This window comes from Aythya marila, assembly GCF_965140915.1.
Source record: "Aythya marila genome assembly, chromosome: 1".
NCBI lineage: Eukaryota > Metazoa > Chordata > Aves > Anseriformes > Anatidae > Aythya > Aythya marila.
Genome location: NC_139042.1, coordinates 64,044,764 through 64,071,841, shown reverse-complemented (window position 1 = coordinate 64,071,841; position 27,078 = coordinate 64,044,764). Strand labels below are relative to the sequence as shown.

The 27,078-nt window shown below is 36.7% G+C and overlaps 1 protein-coding gene across 3 annotated transcripts in view; it reads left to right on the top strand.

Moving 5' to 3' along the window:
• GCC2 (GRIP and coiled-coil domain containing 2) overlaps positions 1-26,455 on the top strand; it is a 29,163-nt gene extending 2,708 nt beyond the window's left edge. Inside the window, exons 4-23 of one of the 3 annotated variants that reach the window (XM_082762028.1) lie at positions 901-968; positions 1,822-1,926; positions 2,654-5,131; positions 5,819-5,888; positions 6,544-6,644; positions 6,725-6,823; positions 7,910-8,029; positions 9,377-9,541; positions 9,914-10,018; positions 10,619-10,781; positions 11,320-11,420; positions 11,549-11,626; positions 12,298-12,435; positions 14,000-14,121; positions 15,735-15,911; positions 17,136-17,353; positions 18,307-18,501; positions 19,305-19,444; positions 20,234-20,435; positions 21,553-26,455. In XM_082762028.1, the coding sequence (XP_082618154.1) occupies positions 901-968; positions 1,822-1,926; positions 2,654-5,131; positions 5,819-5,888; positions 6,544-6,644; positions 6,725-6,823; positions 7,910-8,029; positions 9,377-9,541; positions 9,914-10,018; positions 10,619-10,781; positions 11,320-11,420; positions 11,549-11,626; positions 12,298-12,435; positions 14,000-14,121; positions 15,735-15,911; positions 17,136-17,353; positions 18,307-18,501; positions 19,305-19,444; positions 20,234-20,435; positions 21,553-21,623 (4,916 nt within the window). In that variant the 3' untranslated portion in view covers positions 21,624-26,455. Of the gene's footprint in view, positions 1-900; positions 969-1,821; positions 1,927-2,653; positions 5,132-5,818; positions 5,889-6,543; positions 6,645-6,724; positions 6,824-7,909; positions 8,030-9,376; positions 9,542-9,913; positions 10,019-10,618; positions 10,782-11,319; positions 11,421-11,548; positions 11,627-12,297; positions 12,436-13,999; positions 14,122-15,734; positions 15,912-17,135; positions 17,354-18,292; positions 18,502-19,304; positions 19,445-20,233; positions 20,436-21,552 lie in introns of those variants that run through there. The other 2 variants (XR_014317631.1, XM_082762029.1) reach the window with 2 other exon arrangements.
• The last annotated feature ends 623 nt before the right edge of the window (positions 26,456-27,078 follow it).

Below are 27,078 nucleotides of genomic sequence, written 5' to 3'. Positions count from 1 at the left end.
GCTCAAGTCCTTAGAGTGAGAGGTATGGAAGAAAAAGCAGCACTGCCTTTGTCAAATATTAAATTAACTTAATCATGTATGTAGCATGATGGAACAGTGTAGCTTGTGGAAGTGGGGCTTGCCATTATCTGTTCCACATACCTGTAGCAGGATAACCTTTAAGAAAGCAGATGGGAGGGGGGCATCTCTATGAGGTTTTTCATAATTAGTCCTGTTGAGGAGTGCAGTGGCTTCTTTAGAAATGTTAGCTATTCTGTATTTGATCATTTGCTTCTTTGGACAAGAAATCATAAAATACAGAAAATGAAATTTTGTGTTAATACCTAAAAGTATCCCGAGTATGTCTGCTCCCACGTGTTCTCCCCCTCCTCTCTGCTGTCCCTTTTCCTATAGTGGCTCCCTGCTTGGACTAGTGTCACCTCCCCTTCTTTGGGGTTACAGTCATGCTGGCTGCTGGTAGCTGCCCAGCAAAACAGTAAGGATGGGGATGAGCTACACTGGGTGTTTCTTCAGCGGGGTTATTTGGGATCTTTTTCTTCAACCTGCTGCCTATTTTTAGAGGGCTAGTAGGAAATGAACGTCTTGTCTCTGTCTTAAATTGGCCATGAAATAGAAGGTAAGACAATTGTCATGGTTTTGTTTGTCTTTCCACCCAAACAAGGAAGCTTTGTTTCCTCAGGAAATCAGGCTAAACATTAGCACCAGAGAAATAGCACTGAACGCTTGTTCTTTCTGTTAGCCCTTTGTATCACTTGGCAACAAAAATTCATGGACTAAGGCTCCTCTCTCTTAAATAGAGTGATGTTACGTTTTGGATTTATTAGAAATTAGATACTGTGATAAAGCATCAATTCCTGCTTGATGTGGAAGTTCTGTATTACTTTTTACTGTTTTGTTTAGAACTAGAGAAAGAAATTGAAGAACTCAAATCTAAAGCGGCTTCTGGAGGAGCTGATGACATTATTCAGGTAAGAATCCATAATGGGTTTCTGATGTATTGCATAATATTAGCTGAAATAGATCTACAGAAATGACTTGTGATATGTAGTGAACAGCTGTAGAACTGTTACTGAAATCTGTGATCTATTTTCAGGAATTCAGGTTGCTTCCTAAAATCTTTTTTCCTCCTTACTGTGTATCTCTACTCTGCTTTTCAGGAAACAGTTTTTTGAGGAAAAAAAATGTATAGAATAATAAAAATTTCCCCAGCAAGACTTTGTCCTTGTGTAATAGGTTAGGAAGGCTTTTGTTTATCTCAGAATGACTGCTGTAGAAAGACTTCTAAATGGCTGAAGTCTTTTGAGACAGTCATTTCATAAGATCAGAAATGCAGAATTAAAGTTGCATGTCACAAGAAATACTTTAGAGAAAATGTAACTGGAATTATTTTAGTGCCAAGAACATCTGTCTCAAAGTAAGGGTTATAGGCAGCACATCCAAGTGAAAATTGGCAGTGAGGAGGACTTCATCAACTGGGGAAATATTTTTAATAATTTGGATTGAGATTTCCCTTTGACAGAAGGGAAGCTTTTTTCCTACTCTTCCTACATGGTAGTAAAAATAAATCAGCTCAGCACAACTAAGATTTTGAACAAAACCTATTAAGTGACATCATTGTTTTAGTCTTCCTGTTCTGTATCTGTTCCATTTGGGCTGCAAGTAACTTTTAAGATCAGGCTGGTCTACTTAATTGACAACAGCAAAAAAAAAAAAAAAAAAAAACCCTGACCACTATGCAACTTCTTACTGCTTTGCAAAAATCATTCAGGCTTCTGTTGTTAAGGAACCCTTTTTCCAATAATTTCTTTCTTTTTAAATTAGGCTCTCACAGAAAGACTGGATGTTGTGCTTCTGGAAAAAGCTGAAAGTCAGCAGCAGTGTGTAGCTCTGAAAAAAGAAAATATTCAAAGAAAACAAGAAGCAGAGGTACTGAAATGAATAAAGCATTACTAAAATATTTCAGAATTATTTTTTTGCTTTTGTTCGTGTGTTTCATTTCCATTTTAATCTTTCTTCGCTGACGTGTTTTCTGTTACACCTTAGAAGATCTAAAGGTGGCTTATGTAATTTAGAGGCTACAGAGAACAGATACTTCAGTGTTTTCATTGGACTGACAATAAACGTAAAATCTCTATGTATTGGTTAGACCCACAACTGTTCAAAAGTAATTCAGTCCATGCTTCAGTAGCCTAGATATGCAATGCCTCCAAATCAACTGTCTTCTTAGGGTAAATAGGAGATTTTAAATTCTGATATTCTTAGGAAGCAGCCTGTCACCTAAATCATGTCAATAATCTCAGTTAATAATAAAGTGAAGACTCAGTCACATGGAATTGATGAATGGTTTTATATTCTAGCTTCTTCAATATGATGTTATAGAGGTAATTTGATCTTTAATACATGATCACAGTAGCTGCTTTCCAAGCAGGCAAACATGATCTAAGACTTAATTCTCGTTTTTCATTCTGTAAACAATTTTGTATTTTCTGCAGAGTCTTCTGAATTGAGTTGTTCCAACATAACTGGTTGTTCAGAAATCATAGCAATTTTTAAAATTAAGGACTCCTAAATCTTCCAGTTTGTTATTATAAACAGTTTATTTAGAATTTATGTGCTAAATTATCAGCATTTGATGACTTGTCTGTTTGTTTAGGCTGCAGTGGCCAAGACAGAAGAACTGCAGAAGCAACTGGAGCAATCAAATACCGACTCTCTGGAAGAAATAAAAGCTCTGAAGAATGAATTAATAAATGCACAATCCAAATACAACGATGATGTAACAAAGCTGAAAATAGAATTAGAGGAACAAGTGAAGAAACAAACGGAGTTGGTGGAACAGCTTGAATGTCACAGTGATAATCAAGAAGAAGTTAAAAGATTACAAGACAATGTCCAAGAAATTAAATCTACTTATGAGGAGCAAATTTTGTGCTTGACCAAGCAGTTGGAAACTGTGAATGATGACAAAACCAAAGAAATTGCAAGTCTGCAAGAAACTATTAAAAGCAATTCTCAATGTTACCATAATGAAATCTTCAGTCTGAATGAAGAGCTTAAAAAATTAAAAATTGCCCATCAAGAAGAGGTATCAGAGTTGATGCATCGCATTGAAATATCTTCTAAAGAAAATGAAGAAAAGCAAAATCACATAAATCAGTTACAGCACAGTTTGGTAGAGAAGGACTTAAAAACAGAGAAAAATGTGAAAGATGAAGCGTATGCTTCCACTGATGAGCAAGAACATGACTTGGAGCAGCTAAAAGCAGTAAAAAATAGTGAGAACAAGACAAATCTTGTAGATATGCGAGAAGAACCTTGCATAGAAGCCAAAATGGAAGAAGAGATTAGACACTTGGAGCATAGCTTGGAAGATCTCCAATCTCAACATGTCATTTTAAAAGATGAGCTAACTTACATGAGCAACGTTAAACTAAAACTGGAAGAGGAAATCCGCCGCATAAAGGATGAGTATTTTCATGAGAGGGAAGACTTGGAATTTAAGATAAATGAACTGCAGCTTACTAAGGAAGATTATTGTTGTGTAATTGAAAAGCTAAAATTGGAGCTTCAAACAACAAGACACCAATGTGAAACCACAGCAGAAGAGCATAAATTAGAAATTCAGACTTTAAAGGAGCAACATGAGAGAGAAATTTCTGAAGTAAATAAAACCTTATTATCTAGTTCTGAAAAAGAAAAGATGGAATTAGTTTTTGAAATGCAGGAACTTAAAGAACAGCTTGAAAGGCTAACTCAAGAGAAGGAAGAAGCATTGTTCAATTATGATACCCTGAGAGAAACACTGGAAACACTACAGACTGAGCTAGGAGAATCTGCTGGAAAGATCAGCAAGGAATTTGAATCAATGAGACAACAGCAAGCTTCTGATGTCAGTGAACTACAGCAGAAACTCCGGGCTGCTTTCAATGAGAAGGATGTTCTTCTTGAAACTGTGAATCGTCTCAAGGCAGAAATAGAAAAAATGTCATCTGATCAACTAGAGACAGAGGAACTTAAACATAAAGTTGTTAGTCTTCAGGAGGAGAATGGCACAATAGCAAGCTGCATCCACCAAAAAGAGGTTGCTATCAAAGAACTAGAAGAAAAGATCGTATCTCTTTCTGATCAAAACAAGGATATTTTAAATGAAGTCAAGTGTTTGGGTGAAGAGAGAGAAACCCTTCAGGAGAGGTGCAAGCAAGAAGAAGGAAAAGTTCAGGAACTTCAGCAAGAAATAAATGTTGTTAACAAGGACAATAGTGACCTGAAGAAAAAACTGGAGGAATTAACAGAGAAACTGAATGAAACTTTAACTGCAAAGAATAAAAATGCTGAACTGCTAATGCAACTGGAAAAGCAGGTTGACTCTCTGGTGGGTGAAAGAGAGAACCTTTCATCTGAAATGTATACTCTTCGTGAGGAAAATGAGAAAATCATTCAGGAAAAAGGTGACTTAAGTAGAAAGCTGGAAGAGATTACATCTGAGAAAGATGGTTGGTTGAAAGAACAGTCTGAAAACTTAGAAAAGAAACTACAGATGATGACTGCAGAGAAAGACAGTATTTCATCATTACTTGAAAGTGAACGAGCACACAGCTCCCTTGTAAGAGCTCAGATACACCACATCCTTGAGCAAGTGGGGTCCAGCGTTTCAGATTCTGATGAGGACTGTGATTTTCTCAGCTTACTACAAATAGCAAATGAATGCTTGGCAAAAATGAAGGAAGAGCAGTGCCTTGCTCTACAGAATGAGGAGAAAGCTCTTCATCTGCAGAGGGAAGTTGAGAGACTACAGGAAGAAAATGCAGCTCAGTATACAGAACATAGATCCCTGATTGAGGACTTTGAAAAAGAAAAAGGTCTTTGGAGAGAAGAATTGGAAGGAATGTTGTCTGAAAAAGAAGCCCTTCAACGTGACATCCAGGAGCTGAAGAATGCTGGTGAAAAAACAACAATTGAAAATCAAGAGCTTTTAGCGAAGATTGAAGAAATATCTGGAAAACTTGCTTTTTATGAAAGTCAAATGCAAGAACAGCAAAAAGAATCCAAAAATGAAGATGACTTAAAGTTCGTTCTGGAACAAAAGGAAACTGAACTTAGAAATGTGAAAGACGAACTGAGTTCTCTAAAGGTTATATTTTGTTATTGAAGTATACAGACTAAACCTCTAAAGTCTTCAGAATTAAGGTTCAAAAAATACTTTCATTCTTTGTTTTTTTTCCTTGGCCTCAAAGTGAGTTTCCCTTCTAGGAAGCGCATGTTTCTGAGTTGCCTAGCACCTCAGATTCCCTTCCCTCCCCTCAATTTAAAAAAAAAAAAAAGTCAAACAGCAACAAAAATCCTAATGCTGTTTTGATGAAATGTGCTTGTATTTGAAAATGTTTTCCTATTGGTTTTGCCAAAAGTGATCATTTAACTAGATGGACTAACTGGCCTAATTTTTCACCTTTTTCTGTGGCTCCATCTCAAACAAAACTACTTGATCTGCATTACCTACTCCTACTTCAGGTCGTGGGTATTGATGGTTATGTAAAACTGACAGCTGGTCAGTCAGTATTAATGGTATTCCATTTTTTGTCCTCGAATAGGATGGAAAACAGCTGTTAAAATGTTGGAATGTTTTTCTTTCAACATAATTTTGCTTTTCAGTTATCAGGCTAGTTACCAAGCTAATACGAAATTGCACATGCAGACTTCCTTGATAATAAGAATGCAGATGCAGTCCAGCTTTTAGCTGGAACTGCTAGTGGCTTGTTGAAAAACAGATATCACAAAGAAACTTCTTGTAATACTTCTCATATCTTTGTTTATAATACAGAATGTAATGGAGACATTGACAGAGAAAAATGATCAACAGTCTTCAGTAGCAGAGCTTCAGGAAAAAATCGGTATCTTGCTTGCTGTCATCTTCTATGTAAACAGTTTTGTGGTTTTTTTTTGTATTGTTAAACTTGTAGTTTTTCTTTCTCTGCATAGTTGTCCTGTATTTCCTCTACACCAAGGAAGGTGGGGAAGTAGATACCAATGCTAATTCCTACAGCATTCCTCTCGTTGGGCATTCAAAGTAACATTAGCAATTTTGTCTGTTTTCATTTGATATTTCTTCTTTCTTCCTAAGTACATTTAACTCTAAACAGTGTACTAGATCTCATCTTTAATACGGATAATACTTGTCAATAGGAATCCCTAAGGCTACCAAGAAAAGAGGAAAGCAACACTTTGCTGAAGCTACTGTTGCCTTGTTGCAGTCATCCCAACACAATAGAAAATTATTCTAAGTTGTTACAATTATATGTAGAAGTACACAGAAACATGGCTTTTACTGTAAACTGTAATGGAAGCCTTTGAAACAGGGAAGGCTTACCTGTGAGGCTGGATGTTCTAGCTTCAGAGTGAATTGAAGGGCTTAGCAGAATGAAATCTTTGAATACCTGCAACATGTTAGGGTTTGTTCTGTTTCAAACTAGTATGTGTTCTGATTGAGTTTTGTTTCTTGGGGGGAGGAAAAGCAAGTTTATTTACTTTCTTACTTGTTTATTTTAGGAAGGCTGGAAAAAGAATCTGCAGAAAAAGGAGAGAAGCTAAATAAAATCAAGATGGTTGCTGTGAAAGCAAAGAAAGAATTGGATGCCAGCAGAAAAGAGGTACTCTGACCGCTTCTTAGTACAAAAAGCGTTCTGCTTGTAGGGTTCTGTTTTAATGATGTATGCTTCTTTGTAATAAGATGGAATTGCTGAGGGAAGAATTGGAGTCGGTTCAATCAGAAAAAGATCAGCTGTCTGCTTCAATGAAAGATGTCATTCAAGGAGCTGAAAGCTATAAGGTAGGAAGAACACTATCTACAAAAGATGGTTAATTGTCAGAAAAATACTTTGCTTTTGAGTCCTAGCCTGGATATATGTTATTTACTTGCACAAGTATGTTTGGTAGAAGAAATTATGCCAGTGCAGTTAAGTACACAAAGAAATGTAAGGTTCTAGTAGCAGAACCATGTATCTACTGTCAGAAGAAAACAAGGCAATTCTTTTCTACTGGGTAGTATTCTTAAATGGCCCTTTAAATCTGGCATTGTATGTGTCAAACACTGTTGCTGAGGCAAATCTGTTCTTATGAATTTAAGTACATAAAGTTGGGGATCAGTTAGAAAGCCCTTAAGTGATAAAGTTAACAATTCCCTGGGAGCAATTCCTTCTGGAGCTCATCTCCGGGCACCTGAAAGAGAAGCAGGTGGCTGGGGATGGTCAGCATGGATTTATTGAGAGTAAATCATGTCTGACTAATCCAAGCCAGATTGCTTGCAGTGATAGAGCAGCTGGAGTTGTGGATGAGAGGAGAGTAGTGAATGTCACTTAGCTTGACATTAGGAAGGCCTTTAACACCATCTCTCTCAATACTCTTGTCCAAGTTAAGATGTTATGGTCTAGAAGGACAGAATTTTTTTTTTAAATGCAGGTGCTTTTTTTAAAAAAAAAAAAAAAAGGCTATACAGTGAACATTTTTGCCTTGAAGACAGTCGAGCTTTGGAACAGGTTGTGCAGGGATGTAGTGCCATCTCCCATCCTTGTAGTCAGGTCCTCGGAAAAGCCTGACTGGACAAAGCTCTGAATAATTTTGTTTCATCTCACTGCTGACCCTGCTTTACACCGGAGGTTGAACATAGACCTCCTGAGGTCTCTTCCAACCTGAATTATTCTAGTTTCATGAACTGAAATTCATGAACAGAAAATGACTTCTCCCAGTTTCTCTTGTAATGAAACTACAGCTGTAGTTTCATTTTGATGCTTCTGATGTGGCAGTAAAGCACCTCATATGCTCAAATATTGGAAGGCTAAGTGTCTAGGGTTTAGCATGTGCTAAAGACAAACGATGTATATTGTAGAAATTGAAGTTTGTGTGTGTTTGTGTTAAGAATCTTTTGATGGAATATGATAAGCAAGGAGAAGAGCTGGATTCTGAAAAAGCCAGAGCGATTAATCTTGAACGTCAGCTAGATGACCTCACAAGACAGCTACAGGTGTCATCCCAGCAGGTCAGTTTTGTGTTTGTGTCTGAGCTAAGTGTCTGGGCTAAGTTTTGTTTGTGTGACTGTTTATGAAATTATGTATTACTACCAAAGTGTGTTATGGATGGTTACTTGAAATTCAGTTTTTCCTCAGCATCTGGTGCTTATCTGGACTGTGAGAAAGTTAAGGATGCCCAGAGTGACTGGCCTTTTTAATGGGAAGGTCAGCCCACAAAAAAGAGCAGGTGTCCAGCTCTCTCTTCAGTTAGAGACACAACTCTGTCGCATGTACCAAATACAAAAACAAGTATTGGACTTAGGCTATTTCTGATTTCACACCTACGCTTCTCATGAAGCACAGTAACCTTAGTGTTAAATTTTTTCAGTTCCTTAGACAAAATATGCCTGTTGCTTAACCAATTGAATGTTTAAACATACGGAATTAACTGTGGTGAGGTATTTTTGGATCTTCTACAGAATTAGACTTTAGGATGCATTGTGGAGTACTGTAGTGACATTCAAAAGTCTAAGATGGGATTAAACATCTGGGAGATATTCTGCAATGCTAACTGAAATGGGCTTGGGATTTAGGATTTAAACTCCCAGACTACATAACTACACTGAAGATTGACCTATGCCACTCTTCTTTTAAACAGAAGCTAGCAGTAAATAGCATAAGAAAAAAAATCACAAGTAGCATATACTCTGATTATAATAAATTGAAAAATAACTTCTGCATAAAGTATTTTGTAAATAAAAACACTGTTCAGGCAATTGTCAGCTTCTTTCACCTATACTTCATTCATACTACATTCTTAATTTGCATGATAGAGACTGAGATAAAAATATTGAAGATGTCAAAAATACTGCTGCTAATCATTGCAGCAGTAGTCCAGACACAGGAAGAGTTCTTTCTTATGTGCTGATGTGATCTCATTGAAGGGTTGGTGGTGCTGAAGCTAAATGTTTTAGGGGGGACTAATAGGATGGTGATTCAGTTATAAATACAACTGCACTTGATGTGGGGCGATTGAGTATTTGAATCTTGTGTATTACTGTAGGAAACAATTCTTGCAGAGAGCCAAAAGGTGTTTTTCAAATTTGTTACAACTGTCATACAGAAAGCTGGGCACAGGGACTCTGAATAAAATAACCAAGTTGTGCTGGTGACTTTAATTTAGCTTGTTTCTTAATCTGGTTTAAAGCAATTAAGGTGGATGAGACTTTCTACTATCATTGGTAGGAGTGCTGATTATATGATAAATGGATGAAAATCAGTGTGCTTGGTGTGTTTTTGGTTTTTTAAGTATGGATAGTATCTTATTAATCAGTCACATGCCAATTCAGCTTATCTTCCTGCTACCATCATTTTAGCATGATCAGTTACATTCTGCTAATGAAGATCTACTGGCTCGTGTCGAAACATTGCAATGTAATACTAAGCTGCTGGAAGCTCAGATACTGGAGCTACAAAAAGTCAAGGCAAAGGCTGAAAAAGAACTGGAAGGAGAAAGGCTTCTAAAAGAACAGAAAATAAAGGTAATATTATGTGCAGATGGTGAATGGATTTGAAGCATTACTGTCGGTGAATGTGACTTCTGCAAGTGTTTTATAAATTGTGCTTATTTTAGAACAAGTTCCATGCTTGTTACTTCATTTGGTCTTCTTTTGAAGGCTTAGTGTGTTCATTAAAAGAACTTTGCAGTACTATCACTCAGAGTGAATTGGAGATACTGACGAAATGTGAACAACATCTTATAGTCTTATCAAGTCTTCTTTGGTTCCCAGTGACTTCCTGAAGAATCTTATCTTTGTGCAACTGTAGAGAGTGTGTCTGGTTGTAAATTTGTGTACTCATCTGACATCTATTTTGAAATTGGACTGCATAATCAAAAAGTATTTAAATTTCAGGAACATAGTGGCGCTCTCCGAGAATTGGAGGAGCTTCAGACGCAACTACAGAAGGAAAAGAAGCATCTGCAGAAGACCATTCAAGAATTAGAGCTGGCCAAAAAGGTACAGTTATTACTGTTGTTTGTGTTAGTACTTGACAGACTACCAACGATTTTGGTCCTTCTTGCTGTGTTTAATGTCTCCTGTTTTGTTCTGAGGACTTTAATCCTAAGGTATGCAAAAGGAAAAACATCAGGATTTTTACCCTTTTTTCTTTGCAGAGCTGATGTGTGTACTTTTTGAGGAGGTATTTGGCAGAGGAGAGTGAGGGTTGTTTTTAGCCTGGGTAAGCATTTTATCACAACTAGAAAGGAATAGAATTCAGGTGTTTGGAGTACTTGTATAGTGCGCTATTCAGAAGCCACCTGTGCAAGGAGTGAAGATGGTATAAACTAATAGCTGCAAAATACCTACTGCTTAAAATGGTTGAAATTGTCAACAGATGCTTTAAAGCTTTTGGTTCTTATTCAAAAACAAATTATTTGCAGAGGATACGGAAACCTGATGGGTGGGTATTATTTGTGGGTATCGATAGTTATAAAGACTTTTTGTTAAAAGATCAAACAACTATATTTCTCATTTATTTTGGGGTGGGTGAGGAAGGAATTCTTGGCAGCTGGGGCAGATTTTTAAGTTTGTATCTTCTTTGCATGTAACTTGCAGGATGCTCAAAAGAGTACACTGATGGATATGGAAATAGCTGATTATGAAAGGCTAGTAAAAGAGCTTAATCAGAAGATTGCTGATAAAGACAGTAGAATAGAAGATCTTGAGCAGGAGACGAGGATTCAGAAACAGAAACAAGAGACCTTACAGGAAGAAATAAGTGAGTAAAATATAAACAGCAGGTATGGCACAATTAGTAGTAATGGTTTTAAAAAAAAAAAAAAGGTATGTCCGAAGTTGATGAGTGAGAGTAAGATTTTGAGGGAACACTAAGCAGTTACATAGTTGAAAATACTTTCTAGAAAGCAAACTTTACTAGGTCTTCAGTTGCTTGATCTATTATCAGCAAATGAAAAACTAAATAGCATGACTGACAAATGGTTTCTTACCTGATTAACAGAATCATTACTTCTGAAAGTGATTGGCAGTGATTTTCACTCTGACATACCACAATTATAAGGCTTTACTAGTTAACATGTGGTTAAAAACTTTGGTTTCTTCCTATCCTTAAGTGGAACTCTCGAAACAGTTTCATTTGTAAGAAGGTCTTGATACAGAAATAATACAATAAACTTGCTGCAAACAAGTAACTTAGCAAGTTCTGATAGATTGGAAAAAAATTTAAACAGTTCTTACAATAGTTTTAAGGAAATATAGGAGGGGAAGTTCTCTTAGCATGTAACTGTTTTCTGCACTAGAGTCACTTCAGTCAACTATGCAACAAGATGAGGAAAGAAATGCCAAGATAAAACAACTCCTGGTGAAAACCAAAAAAGAACTGGCTGATTCAAAACAAGCTGTAAGTCCAGCAGTTAATGACTGCATACTTCCATTTTTAAACTGGCTTTTAAATAATGGTCTTGTAGCTGAATTACTAAGTTGTTGTGGTTTGTTTTCTTTAATTAACCAGATGCTTCTATCATGCAGGAAAATGATCATCTAATGTTGCAGGCATCATTGAAAGGGGAACTGGAAGCCAGTCAGCAACAAGTGGAATCCTTTAAGGCAAGACATTTCACTTCTTTGTTAGTATAACAAAGTTATAAGTTAGTATTTCTTATATAAGCAATACAGATGTGATTTGTTGTGGGCAGATGGAATATAAGCTGAAGAAAGAGTGTTTTTATTATCTAGTTACTGGTTCTGTTTCTTGAATGATTTTTTCTGTTTGCTCCTTTCCCCAAATATTTTCCCTGTGATGTTGTTTAAACAGGTTTACCCCTTCTTGCTCCTCTTTTCTCTTTTCCCCAAAACAGAGAACCAAATAATTTTGAAGCTTTTAACTGGGATAAATTTTAAAATAACTTTAAGTATGGGAGCTGTTCAGTTAAAAAAAAAAAAAAAAAAGTGGCTTCATCAGCAGAAATCTTGTGTTTTTCATCTGTGTAAAGTCTCTTAGAATATGATAAATAGTGGCATGGAAGTTTTTTATTCTAACATGCTGTTGCCACACCCACCACTGTAGTTTTCAGTTTTCTCTTTAAAAAATGCCATTTTATTTAAGTATACCAGAACTTATGTCTATTTGTCCTATTTTTATTGGATTTTAATTTTATATTCACCAATTCTGGGCAGGGTTTACTGTAATACAATCTGATGTGCTCTGTGGCACATCCTCTTGAAAAGGGAAGAAAAATGTCAAACTAAAGACTGAGTTTTCAACTTGCCTTTTTCAGATTCAAGTGTCTGTATTAACATCGGAAAAGCATAAAGTCCAGGAACAGCTACGAACCTCTGCTGAGCAACACCAGCGTACATTGAGTGCTTACCAGCAAAAAATTGCAACTTTGCAAGAAGAATGCAGAGCAGCCCAGGTACTGTCATAGAAGTCATGTCGTAGATAGAAAGGAGACTTCAGTCTAGAGACAGTTCGCATCTCTAAAAATACAGGTCTTTTGTCTGTCAAGAATTGGGAAATTCTTTGGGAAAATCTCAACTGTCTGGACTGCGGTCTTGAGTTTCCAGTAGGAAAAACCTTGTAGCAGTAGGAAGTTGGAATTCATTTAAGATGGTCAGGAAGTATACACATTGGGGAGAAAAGAGAAGTAATTACCTCTTAAAGATAAGGGATGGGAAGGAGGATGGGAAGGAGTATTATTTGCTTATAAAAACAGTAACATAGCTACCACTTTAAAAGAAAAATCAATGAAGTGTATTCACAAGAACCTTTTAATATGCTGCTGTATGAGCAGCTTCTTAATTGGCAGCTAAGTTATGTGTGGAGTTGACAGTAATGGTGAGGTTTATTTCTATTTTTTGGCTGTATGACACAGTGTTAGATGTGCCTGGAATTTACTTCTGTTTTTTTGCATTAGAAACAGGCAGTCTCAGTAGCAGTGTTATGTTCCAGCTGTACTTACACAGACTAGTGTGCTGATCCACAGCTTGTTTTGTATGATAAATGCCAGTCCTACAGATAAGTAACATGAGTGCCTTCCAAAAAACATCTGGATTTTAGAAGGTGAACTGAAATGGACTAACTCTGTCATTAGTCCTACAAGAGGCCTGCCTGAATTCTACTGGTAGGTGTGGGTCACTGTGGAAATTAAAAAACTTTAGTCATCTCAGGGATGACTGGACGTGTAAGCATCCTTAAAAGCCAAGAATGAAAACCTACATCTGTATCTTCATAGAAAATAGCACGAGTACTTGTTCACATGGGAATAACTCTTGCCTGTATACTATACAATAAAGGATGAAGCTATTATGTTGTGATGCAATTTTCTGTCCAGTGTCTCAGCTGTGTATCAGCTCAGTTCAGAAGAGCAGACAAACTAAATACCCTTACAAGCAACTATATCATATCTTACACTATATATTATCCCTTCAAGGCTGATCTAACTTCTCAATTATGTGTAGTTTCCAAGTTTATTAGACATTTGACACTTAGCATAGAAAGGAAAACTAGATCCTCTTTTTTTTTCTTCCTTTCATCTTTGTCTTCCTTTAAATCTGTTTGATAGAGCCTTTTACATGTGAATATCTCCTGAATGCAATTCTTGGGTTTTGTAAATATTCTTCCCTTTCTTGAAGACTCAGATTTTGAATAATTTTAATATCAGAATGTATATAAATATATAATACATAAATATATTAATAGTATATAAATGTTGAATCAGAATAAATATTATAAAAAAATAATTTTGAATATCAGTAGCTTCTTGTTCTTAAGTTTCAAGATCGATAATATCATTCAATTAAGATCTAAAGAAAAACACAATCTGTTGCAATACTCCTGTTTTAATTATCCATTCAGAAGAAAATGCTGCTGGTGGTTCATTTTACTTTTTTTTTCAGCTCAAGATGCATTTCATTTTAGAGCACATAGGTGAGCGTAGGCAATTGCATGACTTACTAAGAATTTATCTTCTGTCATAGGCTGAACAGGAATCTGTTACATCTGAATTTGAGAGCTACAAAGTTCGTGTTCACAATGTTCTAAAACAGCAAAAGAATAAATCTGCTTCTCAGACAGAAACTGAGGGAGCCAAACAAGAAAGGTAAAACCAAAACTTTTGTGTACAGAAAAATACTGGTACTTGAATTACTGTGCTAGTGACTGACCAAAAAGTGGGAAAAAAAGTGTATAGAAATAGAGCTATTTAACTCAACTTTTTTTTTAACTTTTTGACTTTCTAACTGGCTCTCCCTATCTGAACAGAAAAAAGATCAATTTTTGAACCATGTCTCAGCTCTCAGTAGTACTATGCTAGTTTCTAATCCCTTGATTCATCTCTAATATATTTATTCTCCAGGTTACCTGCTTTTTCAGTTGGGAGGAAATGTATAGTATTAGATTTTCATGGTTCTCATAAGCAGAAATAGACCAGTGTCACTTGTGTAAATTTGAAACGTTTTCTCTGATGTAAAGCATTGAAGCAATGCACCAACTAAGAAGTTAACACCAGATTGATACTGCTCATCTGAGCTGACTTTGATCCTTTTTCAGGAAGGAATGGTTTACTGTAGGTGAAGCTCTGGCTGCCAATTCAGTCATCAATTCCAGCAGATTTAGGCTGTTGTCTTATCAGCTATTATATATGGAGAGACTTGAAAAAAATTACACTGCATAAAGTTCCCTGGAGATCATTTAAATATAGTTGTGAGCCATGTAAATTCAGGTTCACTTCAGAATGTGTATGAATCTCATTGAAAATAGATCTGTTTCTGTAAGTTATTTTAGAACCAGTTGATGGCTGACCTTGGAGACAGACTGGGTGTTTTTGTATAAGATGTAAGTTGTTTCTGATACAGATCTTAAAACAGCACATAAAATTGCTGCTGACAATCCACCAGAGGGAGACTTGTGTTTTTTTAGAGGACTTGGTCTTTTTTGGTTGTCTGGTTTGTTTGTTTAATGCATCTACTTCTTTGAAGCAAGCAAATTGCAAGAGCTGCATTTCTGTCTCCTGTTTGGGAAGCTCATGGAGGAGGGTCATTTATTAAAGTGGACAAGTAATAATAAACAGACAATTTTCAAAGGAATGATTTACAAGTATTAACTCTAGGGGTTAATGGGATATGCAATTCATAAAATAATGAAAGTAACAATATGTAAACACATAAAAAGACTTACTTCTACTGGTATATCTGATTTTGATAAATTCTCTTGGTCAGAAATATATCTTATTTGGATTAATGCTGCTTTCTACTCCTTTGCCAGTCTCTTAGGAGGTGGTTGGAGAAGATTACTGTCCACTTTATTCAGTCTCACTGAATTGATATGCATTTACTAAGCAAACAGCCCTCTTCTACTTTTAAGTAGAAGTTCTTTCTTGTGTCTGCATGCCAGGTATTTTTCTCTCTTGTTCCTTCAAACTGGATTGAAGCAGAAAGTGGTAGCAGTCACACCTTCTACCCCAGAAGGTACATTCCCAGCAGTTCAGATGGGATGTGATAAACCAGTTTGCACCTATATTAAAACATGATCAGAACTTTCCTAATCACTTCTGCTGTGGTCACATTCTAAGATGATTATGGTCAGAGTGCTGTAGTTATTTCAAATATGGAATAAACTAATTCAGATCAGCTACATTAAATGCTGTGCATATAATATAGGTTCTGAGATGATATAACTTTCTAAACATACATTTTCTTTTTTTCCCCCTTGCAGAGAACAGTTGGAAATGGTGATAGATCAACTTAAAGTTAAGCTACAAGATGTTCAGCATAATTTACAGCTAAATACAGCTGATTTCCAGGCGTTGCAGTCTGAACATGACACCCTGCTGGAAAGACACAATAAGATGCTGCAAGAGACAGTTGCAAAAGAGGCAGAACTCCGTGAAAAGTAGGGTCTGCTGATGACTAGATAGAGACACTTTACTTTGTGTAAACCTAAAGGACTGGGCAGGCAACTGGCTTCAAACAATACTTCTCAAAGAAAGGGTGTAGCTGTAGAGAAAGTTAAAGGAATTTTCAAAAGGATAGTTTGCTACTTTTTGTCAGCCTTCAGAGGTTTCAGCAGTGAAAATGAAGCAGTAGCTGATGAGAATGAGATCTTTGCAAGCTTTCTACTCATTAAATGCCAGATTTTAAAAATTCAACATGCTTAAAAAAATGTTAATTTGCTGACTATTTGCTGAGTCCAAAGCTCAACACTACATTTCTGTTTGACTGCTCAGCTACATTTTATGCATTTGTTTCTTATTGGAAAAATACTGTGGTTAAATGCCAACTATTTCCATAGGAATTTCCATGATAAAATATCCACCACGAAGTGCCTTCCTTACAGGAAGTACTTTTTCCAAGTCCCTATTTGCCACAAGCTTTCTTTCAAAATGTAAGGAGTCTGTTTAATGTGCATTGCTTCTTGAGAAATGACATGAGGACCTACTTGAGCTCTGAAATGTCTTTCTGTGCCTTCTCTTTATTTTTAGGGTTCAAAAAACTCACATGAGATACTCGTTACAAGTTACAGCTTAGGCTTAGGAATTCTTGACTTTGTCGTTATCTTTGTACTGTTTTCTGTTCCTGATAGCCATGTGATGATTCATTGTAATCAACTGAATTATACCGTTTTGCATTTCTCTGGAAACCAGTAGGTTTCTTTCGTACCCAGAAAGACTAGCTCTTTGCTTCTCTGGCTAAATTTAAGTTTGTATGCTTATAAGGGCAAGTCCTATGCTTAGTCATTCCATACATGCACTCGTTTAATTGCTTGTGACAATTTTGTCTTGCTTGTGGAGTGCTGCCAAATTGAGTACAATTGATGCAAAAAATGCTGATATTTCTTTCCAAGAATGGTTATCCTACCCACTTTTTCACTGAGTTCTGAAGTTTAAAAAAAAAAAAAACATTTATCATAGAAATGTATGTTTTCAGAAGTTCTGTTTGAGTGTTTGGTAAATGTTAAAAGAAATACAATGTAAATAATGTGCCTTGCATGAGGATATAAATAGTTGTGTTGCAATTTTAGAGTTGAATTTAAGCTAAAAAAAAAAAAAACTTTAAATGTAAAAAAACAAGTATTTTGGTGTTTGTTCCTCACATTTTGTGTGTATGCTGTTTTCAGGCTCTGCACAATACAATCTGAGAACATGGTCATGAAAACAGAGCATACCCAAGCTTTGAGTCAGCTGACAGCCCAGAATGAAGCTCTCCGGAACAATTTCAGAGATCAAGTCAGGAATCTGCAAGAAGAGCACAGGAAGACAGTAGAGACACTTCAGCAGCAACTCTCCAGGGTAGAAGCTCAGCTCTTCCAGCTCAAGAGTGAACCAAGCACTAGAGGTAACTTCTGGTCATAAAACCAGGTTTTCCTGGGTTACACACTTCTGGGGCATTACTTATATTTCCTGTACTTGAGTGTGTACCTGAAACAAAGCTATAGTGTGTGGTTCTACAATACAGCAGAAACTTACTATGGAAAACTTGCAGTAAGCCGTATCAGTCCACTGATACTGAGTAAAGGACAAGTTATTACTCTACCTTCAAAATAAATATCACTTGTTTTATGCAGCATATATATTGAGACAGATGGAGGGAAATCACTTTGTAAATATTTGGTGCTCTACCTATCAGTTTGTCTCAGGTTTTAGAGAGGTTAGTGGACTTCTGCCTCCAGAATGAGGGGTATAGCTGCAGAAAAGCATATTGAAAGGAGTTTTAACAATATTTGTTATTTGTATACTTGCTATTTGACCCCTTTTCTAATTTAAAACTTTACTCTGTTCAAGCTCAAGCGCTATTTTTTATCTGTGCAGTTACTAATTCAGATGTAGTCAGGTATTTGTCAGGAAGCAGTAACAACTTAAGAAGTTGGTCTTTCCATATGTTATTTACCTGTAGTGCAGTAACTGATTGTACTGAAGCAGCACAATAGCACACAAAGTACTAAAACTAATTTACACCACCCACAGGACTACTTGAAAGAAAAGCTAATACTGTTTTGCATTAAAAACATTTGGCATTCTTGTCATAGCTACAACATATTCAAGGATGTTGCATTAAGGTTTCATAGGCACTGAAGTGAACACTGCTAATCAAGTTTGGATTTAGAAACAGGCTTTGACTGAAATGGTCATTTTGAGGTGAAAGGCTGTATTTTCTGTTTAAAATGTCATGCTTATATCTGGCTTTTAAGGCTGTACTTTATGTACTGCTTCCTAATCCAGAATTAGTGTGCTTGTGAAGTAACCCAACCAATTTCATTTTGATGACAATCATCAGTAAGTATCTTTCAGGTCCAGCTGTTTCAAATCCAGCAACAAAGAACTCAAGAGAACGGCGAAACATTGACCTCCCTGTTCTTGATGTGCATGCTGTAGCCAGGGAAGAGGGAGAGGGTATGGAAACTACAGACACAGAGTCCGTGTCTTCTGCTGGTACTTACATTCCATCCTTGGAACAGCTTCTGAACTCCCCAGAAACAAAGCCTGGTAGGTTGAATGCATGGTTTTTGGAAGCATTTGCCCATGTAAGCTGAAGAAATTTGCACCCTCAAAATAAACAAAAATATTTTGTTCTCAGGCTCATAGGTGCAATATGCAAGTCTAATTAGTGCCACTGAGTATACCCTGTCCTGAAGTTCTGTATGAGTCTTTTCCTTCAGTAAAGACTAACAACAAAAACTTGTGACATTATTTAGCAATTTAAACACTGTATCCGTAACTTCCTAAAGGGAAAAAGGATGGTTGAATAAATCAGAGTAGTTCAGCACTGTGTTCTGGACTAGTATTTGCTTGAGACAATTAAGTGAAATAACTCTCCTTAATGAAAAGATAATTCCTGTTCTGATAAAGATGAACACATAGTTTCATATTTTTTTCAGGAAAACGAAAGCCAGTGCGAAGAACAGTAGAAAACAAAAGAGTAGAAAAAGTAGAAGAATAAATATAGTAGCATCTAGTTGTGTTTTGAAAAGTCTACTGAATACCGTATGGAGAAATGTTGAAAAATCTCCATATAAGGGTGGAAAACAAGGGCTAAATTAAAACCGTATATCCTGATGTACTTAGAACTGATTTGTCAGTCCTCTAAGAAATTTATGTATACAAAAATAGGTTGCAAAATGAGCATGCAGCAGCAGAAGTGATGGCTATTAATTTGGCAGCTTGAATTTGCATGGATTTCATTTCCTGTGTTAATGAAGTCCTAATGTTAAGTTAGCCTAAAGTAGGCGCACATGCCTTTTCCTTCTTTCTCAGTTTTCTTTTCCAATTTCTTTTCCAATTCATCGCAGAACCATCTCAGTGGCAAACAGAGCTCAGCAAGGATGAACTGATTCAAAAATTAAACACAACAACGAAGAGTGCTGATCACTTGAATGAATTACTTCGTGAATCAGAAGCAACCAATGCGATCCTAATGGAACAAATAAAGGTTAGCAGATGTGCAGTGAATGTGGGGACAGCTCTAATTTCTATGGTCTATTTTGTAGACCAAATATTTAACACCAAACATCTTTCAGAAAATCCCAGTCTATGGAAATTCAGTGATGCAAAACTTAATTTTGGGAAGGGCTTTATTCCACAAAAGAAATTAGTGCTTCTAAAGTGAACATTTTATTTTCCAGTTTCTCTTATTTGGGATGGAGGGGAAGTTTTAAAAAAAAGTCAGATTTTAGAAGTTTAGTGTCTAGTAAAGTGCCTTTACTGTTTTCTTTTAGCTAAAAACACTAAATTCTGAGGAAAACAGTAGTTTTTCTTCCTGTAATCCCTTTCCAACTGTCCTAAGTTAAAAGAAGATATATGCATCTCTCTAAACATATTAATAGAATCTGGTTTGATTTGATTGTACCTCCTGGAATTTTTCTAAAAACATTTTTAAAGTTAACGTACTCTAAATGTAACTTTTCTTTTATAAATTATTTCGTAACTCTGATCCAGGTTTTCTAACTTCTCAACTCTTTACCACTGAAATTGAATAATATCTCATAATTATTGAATATATTTTACTAGAATAATTACTTTTGATCAATAAAAACTTACTTCTGGACAAAATTATCACCTGTTCAAGCTTCATTGGGTTGTTGTCCAGAACGTTGCTACGCACACATTGTCCTTTCTGAAGCAAGCTGAATAATTTGCGTTTTAGCTCTTCAAAGTACCATTGTTCAATTGTTTTTCTGTGATGCAAACAATATTGTGTGGTCTTTTTCCTCATGTGCAGCTTCTTAAGAGTGAAATAAGAAGACTGGAACGAAATCAGGAGAGAGAAAAGTCTGTAGCTAATCTGGAATATCTGAAGAACGTTCTGTTGCAGTTTATATTTCTAAAATCGGGAAGTGAGAGAGAAAGGCTGCTGCCAGTAATAGACACCATGTTGCAGCTCAGTCCTGAAGAGAAAGGAAAGCTGGTTGCAATTGCCCAAGGTAAGTGAGATTCAAAACATTGTCACAAAAAAAAAAGGAGAAATGGAACTGAAGGCAACTGGAATTCTGTGCTGTCTTTTATGTAGACCTTTAAGGAAAAACAAAGTTTAGCAGCAAGTTTAGTAGCATAATGCCTGTGAGCTAAAATAAAGTCATGCTAGTCTTTTGGGAATCTACTATTCAGTTTTCATAAAACAAATAAATACTTGAAAACATAGTTACATGTATACTTAAATTTTAATTACTTCTGACACACTTTAGAAAGGTGATAGTAAGCTATAAAAATGTAATGTGCTCAATATTTTGAGTAGGATTAAAGATTTCTGTCAAAGTAACCTTAAAATAGAGGTTCCCATAGGTTAATAGTTTTCTTGGCAGATGTTCTAAAAAGATAATTAAAGTGGTCCTCTGAAGGCAGTACTGCAGACCTAATATTCACTTCAATAAATCAGCTTTAATTTAAAAAACATCTTCAACTAAGTGTGCCTCTTGTTTAAGAACTGTTGGAACTAGGGAAGGAAGGCAGAAGAGTTAAGCCTTTTAAAGACATTAACCCAAGAGCTGTAATGATATATAACAGTATTTGACAAGTAGCCAGAACATTATCTGGTTTGTCCCCTTAAAACTCCTTTTTAAGGTATTGTTTGTATCTTCTCAAAATCAACATGTAGCTTTAGCACATCATTAGCAACTGACACATACTTACAAATTATTTTAAAATAATAGAGTAAGTACCATGTGTATGTATGAACACTTAAAACTATTGAACAAAAACACTGAACATGAAAAGTGACATTATCATGCATTCCATGATAATCTCCACATTTGGAAATGTATGACTTCAGTTAAGCCTATAGCATTTCAGTGTTCTGGCACTATAATGAGCCGGATTTTTCTGAAGATGATAAAGTGGTTATTTTAAGTGCACTTTGTGATTAAAGTCCTTGAACACGTTTTTGGCAACATGAAAATAAGTATATGTTACCTCTTCAGCAAGTTTACAAGGACAGCATTTGAAAACTGACGTAGGGGAGGAGGGTGTCAAGATCAGTTTTCCAAATGATGTAATGTTTAGCACACTAAATTTAGTTCACAGTATGTTTTTCTTCTCCTTCAGGTGAGGAAGAGAGTACCTCAAGGCCCTCTGGCTGGGCTTCGTACCTTCACAGTTGGTCAGGACTTCGATGAGACAGTGGAAATACTGAAGCTTTAAACACATTCCACCATTGCAAAACAAAAAAACACAGTTCAGTGCTACAACACCAATGGGTTGTTCTACTTTAAGATTTCTCTGTTTTCAGCTTTTTAGCTTTTTCTAAGGAAGAAGCTTTGGTAGCTCTGAAAGGCTGTCCTGTGCTGTTTGACAGCAGTGTACCTCTTGTTAGAGCTGATGATCAGAAGTATAATGAGAAGTGACAAATTAACTGTAAATTGCTTGACACAGAATTTGGCAAATCTGTGCCAGGTCTTCTGATATTGATTTAAAACTTGATCTAATAGTAACTGGAATAACTAGATTTCAGATGTAAAGCGTTTTGAATTGTTTACAGTTTCTTTCACATATTTTTGTCAGCTCACTAATCTATACGGTTCGTGCTATTCTCTGCATGTAGAAATGAAAATAGTTATTTCCTTTCTGGTGATGCTTACAAGGTGTAAGATCACTTGGAAACAGAAGTGGGATTTTCTGTTTTGACTAAATTTTTAGTCTTGGTTATATTTTTCTTATGCAGTAGCTGGAGTGAAGATATGAAGGCAGTGGTCCACAAAATTTAGAAGGTGCCTAAAGCTATAGAAAGCGTAATGTCTGGCACATCTGGGGCATGGTACTGTAATGGAGATTAGTGGCATCTGTGGAAGTGTTGGAATAGTATTCCAACATCAGCAGTCATAAGTGAGCTGAAGCTTTAGGAGAAAAGGCTTAAGCTATGACTTTGTAACCTGAGGTTCTGTTCAAGACCAGGAAGAAATGTTATGTTGCTGCAGTGATGCCTGTACTTAAAAGGCTACTCATAGTTTTATTGAAGATACTAAAGGAAGAATTATGAGTTCATATATCAGATTCCTAGTGGTGACTTTGGAGGGAAAAGGACAGATATCATCAATAGATGTATCTTTTAAATGTCCTGATGATCAAAGATGTTACCTTCTGTCACTTCTGTGTTTGCACACATAGTTTGCACAAATCTTTTGGACAGGTACTTTAATCTCTGTTCCAGGCTCTTCAACAGAATGTTTCTGTTTTTGTTTGTTTGTTTCCAAGAAAAATAAATCTTTGAAACAGAAGTTTTTCTTCTATTACTAGCACAGCACCTTTTTTTAAGCTTGTGTCTTTTTTCCCCTTGCTAGTCCATACTGCCTTTCACTATCTTAATTTATTTGTACATTACTGAAGTGCTTACAAGTGCTTTTGTACCCTGCTTACCTTCCAACCGGAGTCCTTTAATGTTTTTTTCCACTCGTATGCGCTCTGTGCAGTTTTACAGTGAATCATTCCCTGCTACACATACCAATGCTAAATAGTATTCTTTTCTTTCTGTCCATCTTAATTGAGGCCCTGAGGAAATGATGCTTATTCCTTTTAATATTGCTTTGTTCAGGGCTGAAATGTATTTGCATATAAGAACAGAAAGTCAGCATGTACTGTGAATAAACTGTTCGGTAACTGAGCTTTTAGATTTTTTTTTTTTACTTGTATATATTTCAGTGCACAACTGACAAATCCAACATACTTCATTTAGGTATTTTAATTTCTTTCCATACTCTTGAGTACCATTTTTTATTTTTTCTTCTATTATATGCTCTAACTGGAATCTTTATGGTTTGTGCTACCAGTGAAAACATCCTGTTTCAGGTCACAAAACTGAAAACTGACAGCATAGGGCATCTGCAGTTTGTAAATGTAGATTGCAAGCATGAAGCCATATTTGCTTTTTTGAAATAACCATACCTTCAACATCTGTGATTTGCTCCAGATCTCGGTTGTTTAATTCTAACTCCCATTTGCAGCTGAATTTGGTTAATGTCACTCAAAAGAATGCTAGAACAGAGCAAGGGGAGGTTTCAAATATGCATAAAAATATGTGCAAGTCATTCTCCTGCTGTGACTTGAACAATGGAAGCACATGAGCAAAGGGGTACAAATTTTTTTCATTTGGTTCAGACTTTGTTTGCAGCTGATCTGGTTTAGTCTCTTCTTCATGATGCCTGCTCAACTGTCTAAGGAAAGCTGTGACAAGTTCCTTTTTAAATGCCTATGTCGGAACTGAAGATTATTTATCGTTGTAAACTGTGAATAAATGTATGCAAGTAACATATCACTGGCTGTACTAAGTACCAGTTGCTTATTGACTTTTCAGGTCTGAGTTGCATGCTCACTGATTTTAGTAAAATTCAAGTATTATACTGATGAATGTAGTGGACACCTCTTGCATCGCTATATATATTTTTTGTACAATGGAAGATTAAAGTCTTAATATAAAACTATTTTAATAACTGCTACTAAACTGTGTTTGAATGCTAAGACTGCTAGAATTTAACCTTTGTGGCAATAAACTCTGCAAACAAACTTACCAAGGTTTAATATGCGCTTGCATTAAGTGGTGTAGAAGAATGTGGACCAGAAGCAGGATTATTTTGCATAATGAAGTTTTTCTGTCATGTATTTGTGATGTACAGCATTGCTTTTTGAAAGTAAATCACAGCTATGCTTCAAAGTTGTAATTACTGCTGCTGCTCGATGTGCTGTGGTGCTCTTTGTTGGAAGAGCACTGTGCTGGCTTTGCTTTCTGGTTCTATTTTTTGCCTTTCTTCACAGTGTCATAGTTGTTACGGTATTTTCCAGAAAGTGTAATCCCTACCCAAAGAGTTTGAGCTTTGGACCGATTTTTACTCCTATCTGCCTGCTTTCAGCCCTAGCTTCCCAACAGCAGGGCACAGCTTAATAAATGAGACCCTACTGTCACTATGCAGAGTGATTCTGAGTTCAGACATTGTGGGCACTGTGGCCCCATTTTAACTATTTGTGGGCTTTGACTTAGAAGTGGGTTATATATGTGCCTTGTGTTCTGTTTTCCATAGAACAAGCAAAACATCTTCCACTTGGAAGACCAGAAGCTGTAAAACTGAAGTATAGATATGACCAGTTGGGTTTGGGGTTCAGTAAGGGCAAGAGGGAACCCACATTAGAAGTGGTACAGGGGAGAGTGGAGTTGTCTTCCTTTCCTGACCCACCTCTGCCTTCCCCAGTGCATCACTGAGAAGAATTTAAATCTTCCTTGCTGCATCTTTCTGCTTTGGAAGCAGGTATCCTGAAATTGTTGGGAGGAAAATACTTTAAAACTGTCATGAGTGGCTTCACCTGGTGCACCACTTCTTCCTTAACTGATTGTTCCACTACTGCTGCTACTGTGAAAATGTCTCCCAAAAGAGCCTTCCAGATAGCAGTTAACAACCCCAAGCTGAAACCAAATCTATAAAGAGATAAAAGGTGGTGTAGTAATTTCAGAATTACTAGGGCTGTGATGCCCTTTTCATGTGGCCATCACTTCAATAAAATTCACCTTTACGCAACAGCATGCCTTTCTTTTTCCCTGAATGCCTCTTCTTACCTGAGGAAATGCTGCTCCAATGCAAGAACAGGGGCAGAAAAGGGGCATGTTTGCTGTAGCATTAAGGAAAGGAGTATGTGGATCTGGTGTAGTAGCTGTGTGATCTTTTATGTAGAACACAGTAATAGCGATGGCAACTTGGATGGATGGAAGAGGGAAAAACAAAATTATTAATATTTTTTAGGGAAAAAAGTGTAAAAAATAAACCTAAGAGCAAACAGATAAACAGTTAAAAAAGCCTGAAGTCCAAAGTAAGCTTTTAATCCGAACACACGTGTTTGGGGAAGGAATTATCCATCTACCTCTCAGATTCAATGATCTAAAATATCTAATATTGCCGTGCAAGGATGAGATATTAGGGTCGGGAGCTTCCTTCCTGTCCTGATCAAGGCCAGACTGAATAATGAGGGTAGGGGGTAGTAAAGCGAAGTTGAAAAATGCTCATCAGTTACTGCTCAGCAATTAAACCTTCTGGTATTAGCAAATCATTCTCTTTGCTGACAGCTGAATGTCTGGGAGTATCTTAAGGCATCTTAAGAATCCAAGGTAATCAGTGTAAAAACCAGCGTGCTATTTTGGGCACAGGCATAGTCCCAAACCTCATATAATGGCCTCTGAAAGTGTTTGAAATTGATAGACATTGGATAGCAGCTGCATGTGAGCGCAGGATTTAAGGGTTTCATTGTCTCATCCGAAAGCTTAATTGCTTGAAAATCGAAGCTTGTTCTGAGAACACTCAGCCCTTTTCCTGAGTGGATGCACGTATTAGTTCTTGGGTCTCTTGCCTTTTGTAGTGCACAAAACAGCTGAAAAATAAAATCCATGGAAAATGTTGCACAACTCCAGGAAAAGGCTTTTACCTAAGCACTGCTTAACTCTCCTTATTCCCCCTTGTGGAGTTAGGCTGCTGATGCTCAGCAGTGATTTTGGCAAGGGAAGAGGCCAGTCACAGCATTTTGGCTTTTGGTAGCTAAATATTTATACAGACTAGTTAATGTTCCTCTCACGAGTAGTCAACAGGAATTACTCAAACCTGCAGCCACAGCAATCCAAGTGAAGCTGTTGTTGATGGGGTGGCCCTCACGTTCTCTAGCAGCCTTTCTCTTGAGAACCACTCAAACCAGTTGTTTGCAGAGAGTTAGGGGATAGTGGATATATCACATTCTTCTTGCAGGACAAGGATTTTCAGAAAGTGCAGAAAAGCTAATGATAGATTTTGTGAGAAGTTGAATGGAAAAAAAGCTTAAAATAGAAAAATTACATACTTCAATTACCTTGTGTTGTAACCTGTTTGTTTCCCCTCTAGTTACCCGAAGGTATTTGGCTGACTTCTGTGCTTCTTGACTCTTGAGCTACATTCTCTTTCTCTGGAGGCCCGCAGAGCAGTGGCATTAGCAAAAACATCTACATAGCCACGCAAGATGATAGATGCTCTAAATGCACCAGGGGAAAGATGTGGGACTTGGGACTCCCAGCTGCAGGCAGTTTATCATTGAGGGGATGTTGGAGTGCTGATATGCGTCTGTAATTCTAATTGGTTGCATCAAATAAATAGAATTGAGCAATTACTTTTTTCCCCAATGGTGATACCACTGATCCTACAACAGCTCGGGATGATGCTTCTGCTAAAATACAGTCCATGTGTGACAGAGAAAAAGGAGAGTGTCAGCTGGACCAGGAGATCATTGGATCTTTGCCATCAGATCTGTTCCCTACCTTCTGTGGTAGAACAGCGATGACTTGGAAAAATATTTCTGATGGGTGGGTTAGGAATTTGGGGTGGGTCAGGTAGTGGCTTATTTCTTGTGACAGGTCAAGTATAATAATGGCCTGATGAGCAGAAAGGATGACTGTGTAGTGCTTTAACTCTTCTCTAGGCTAAGGTTTCAGTTTGGAACAGATTCCCTGAACTTTTTTTAAAGCATCACCAACAGTACACATTGCTGTGGACAAATACTCCTCTGTTATACACAAGTAACATAAAAGCATAAATAAAACTGTGAGCATAATACCATGAGCACTAAAAGTCATTA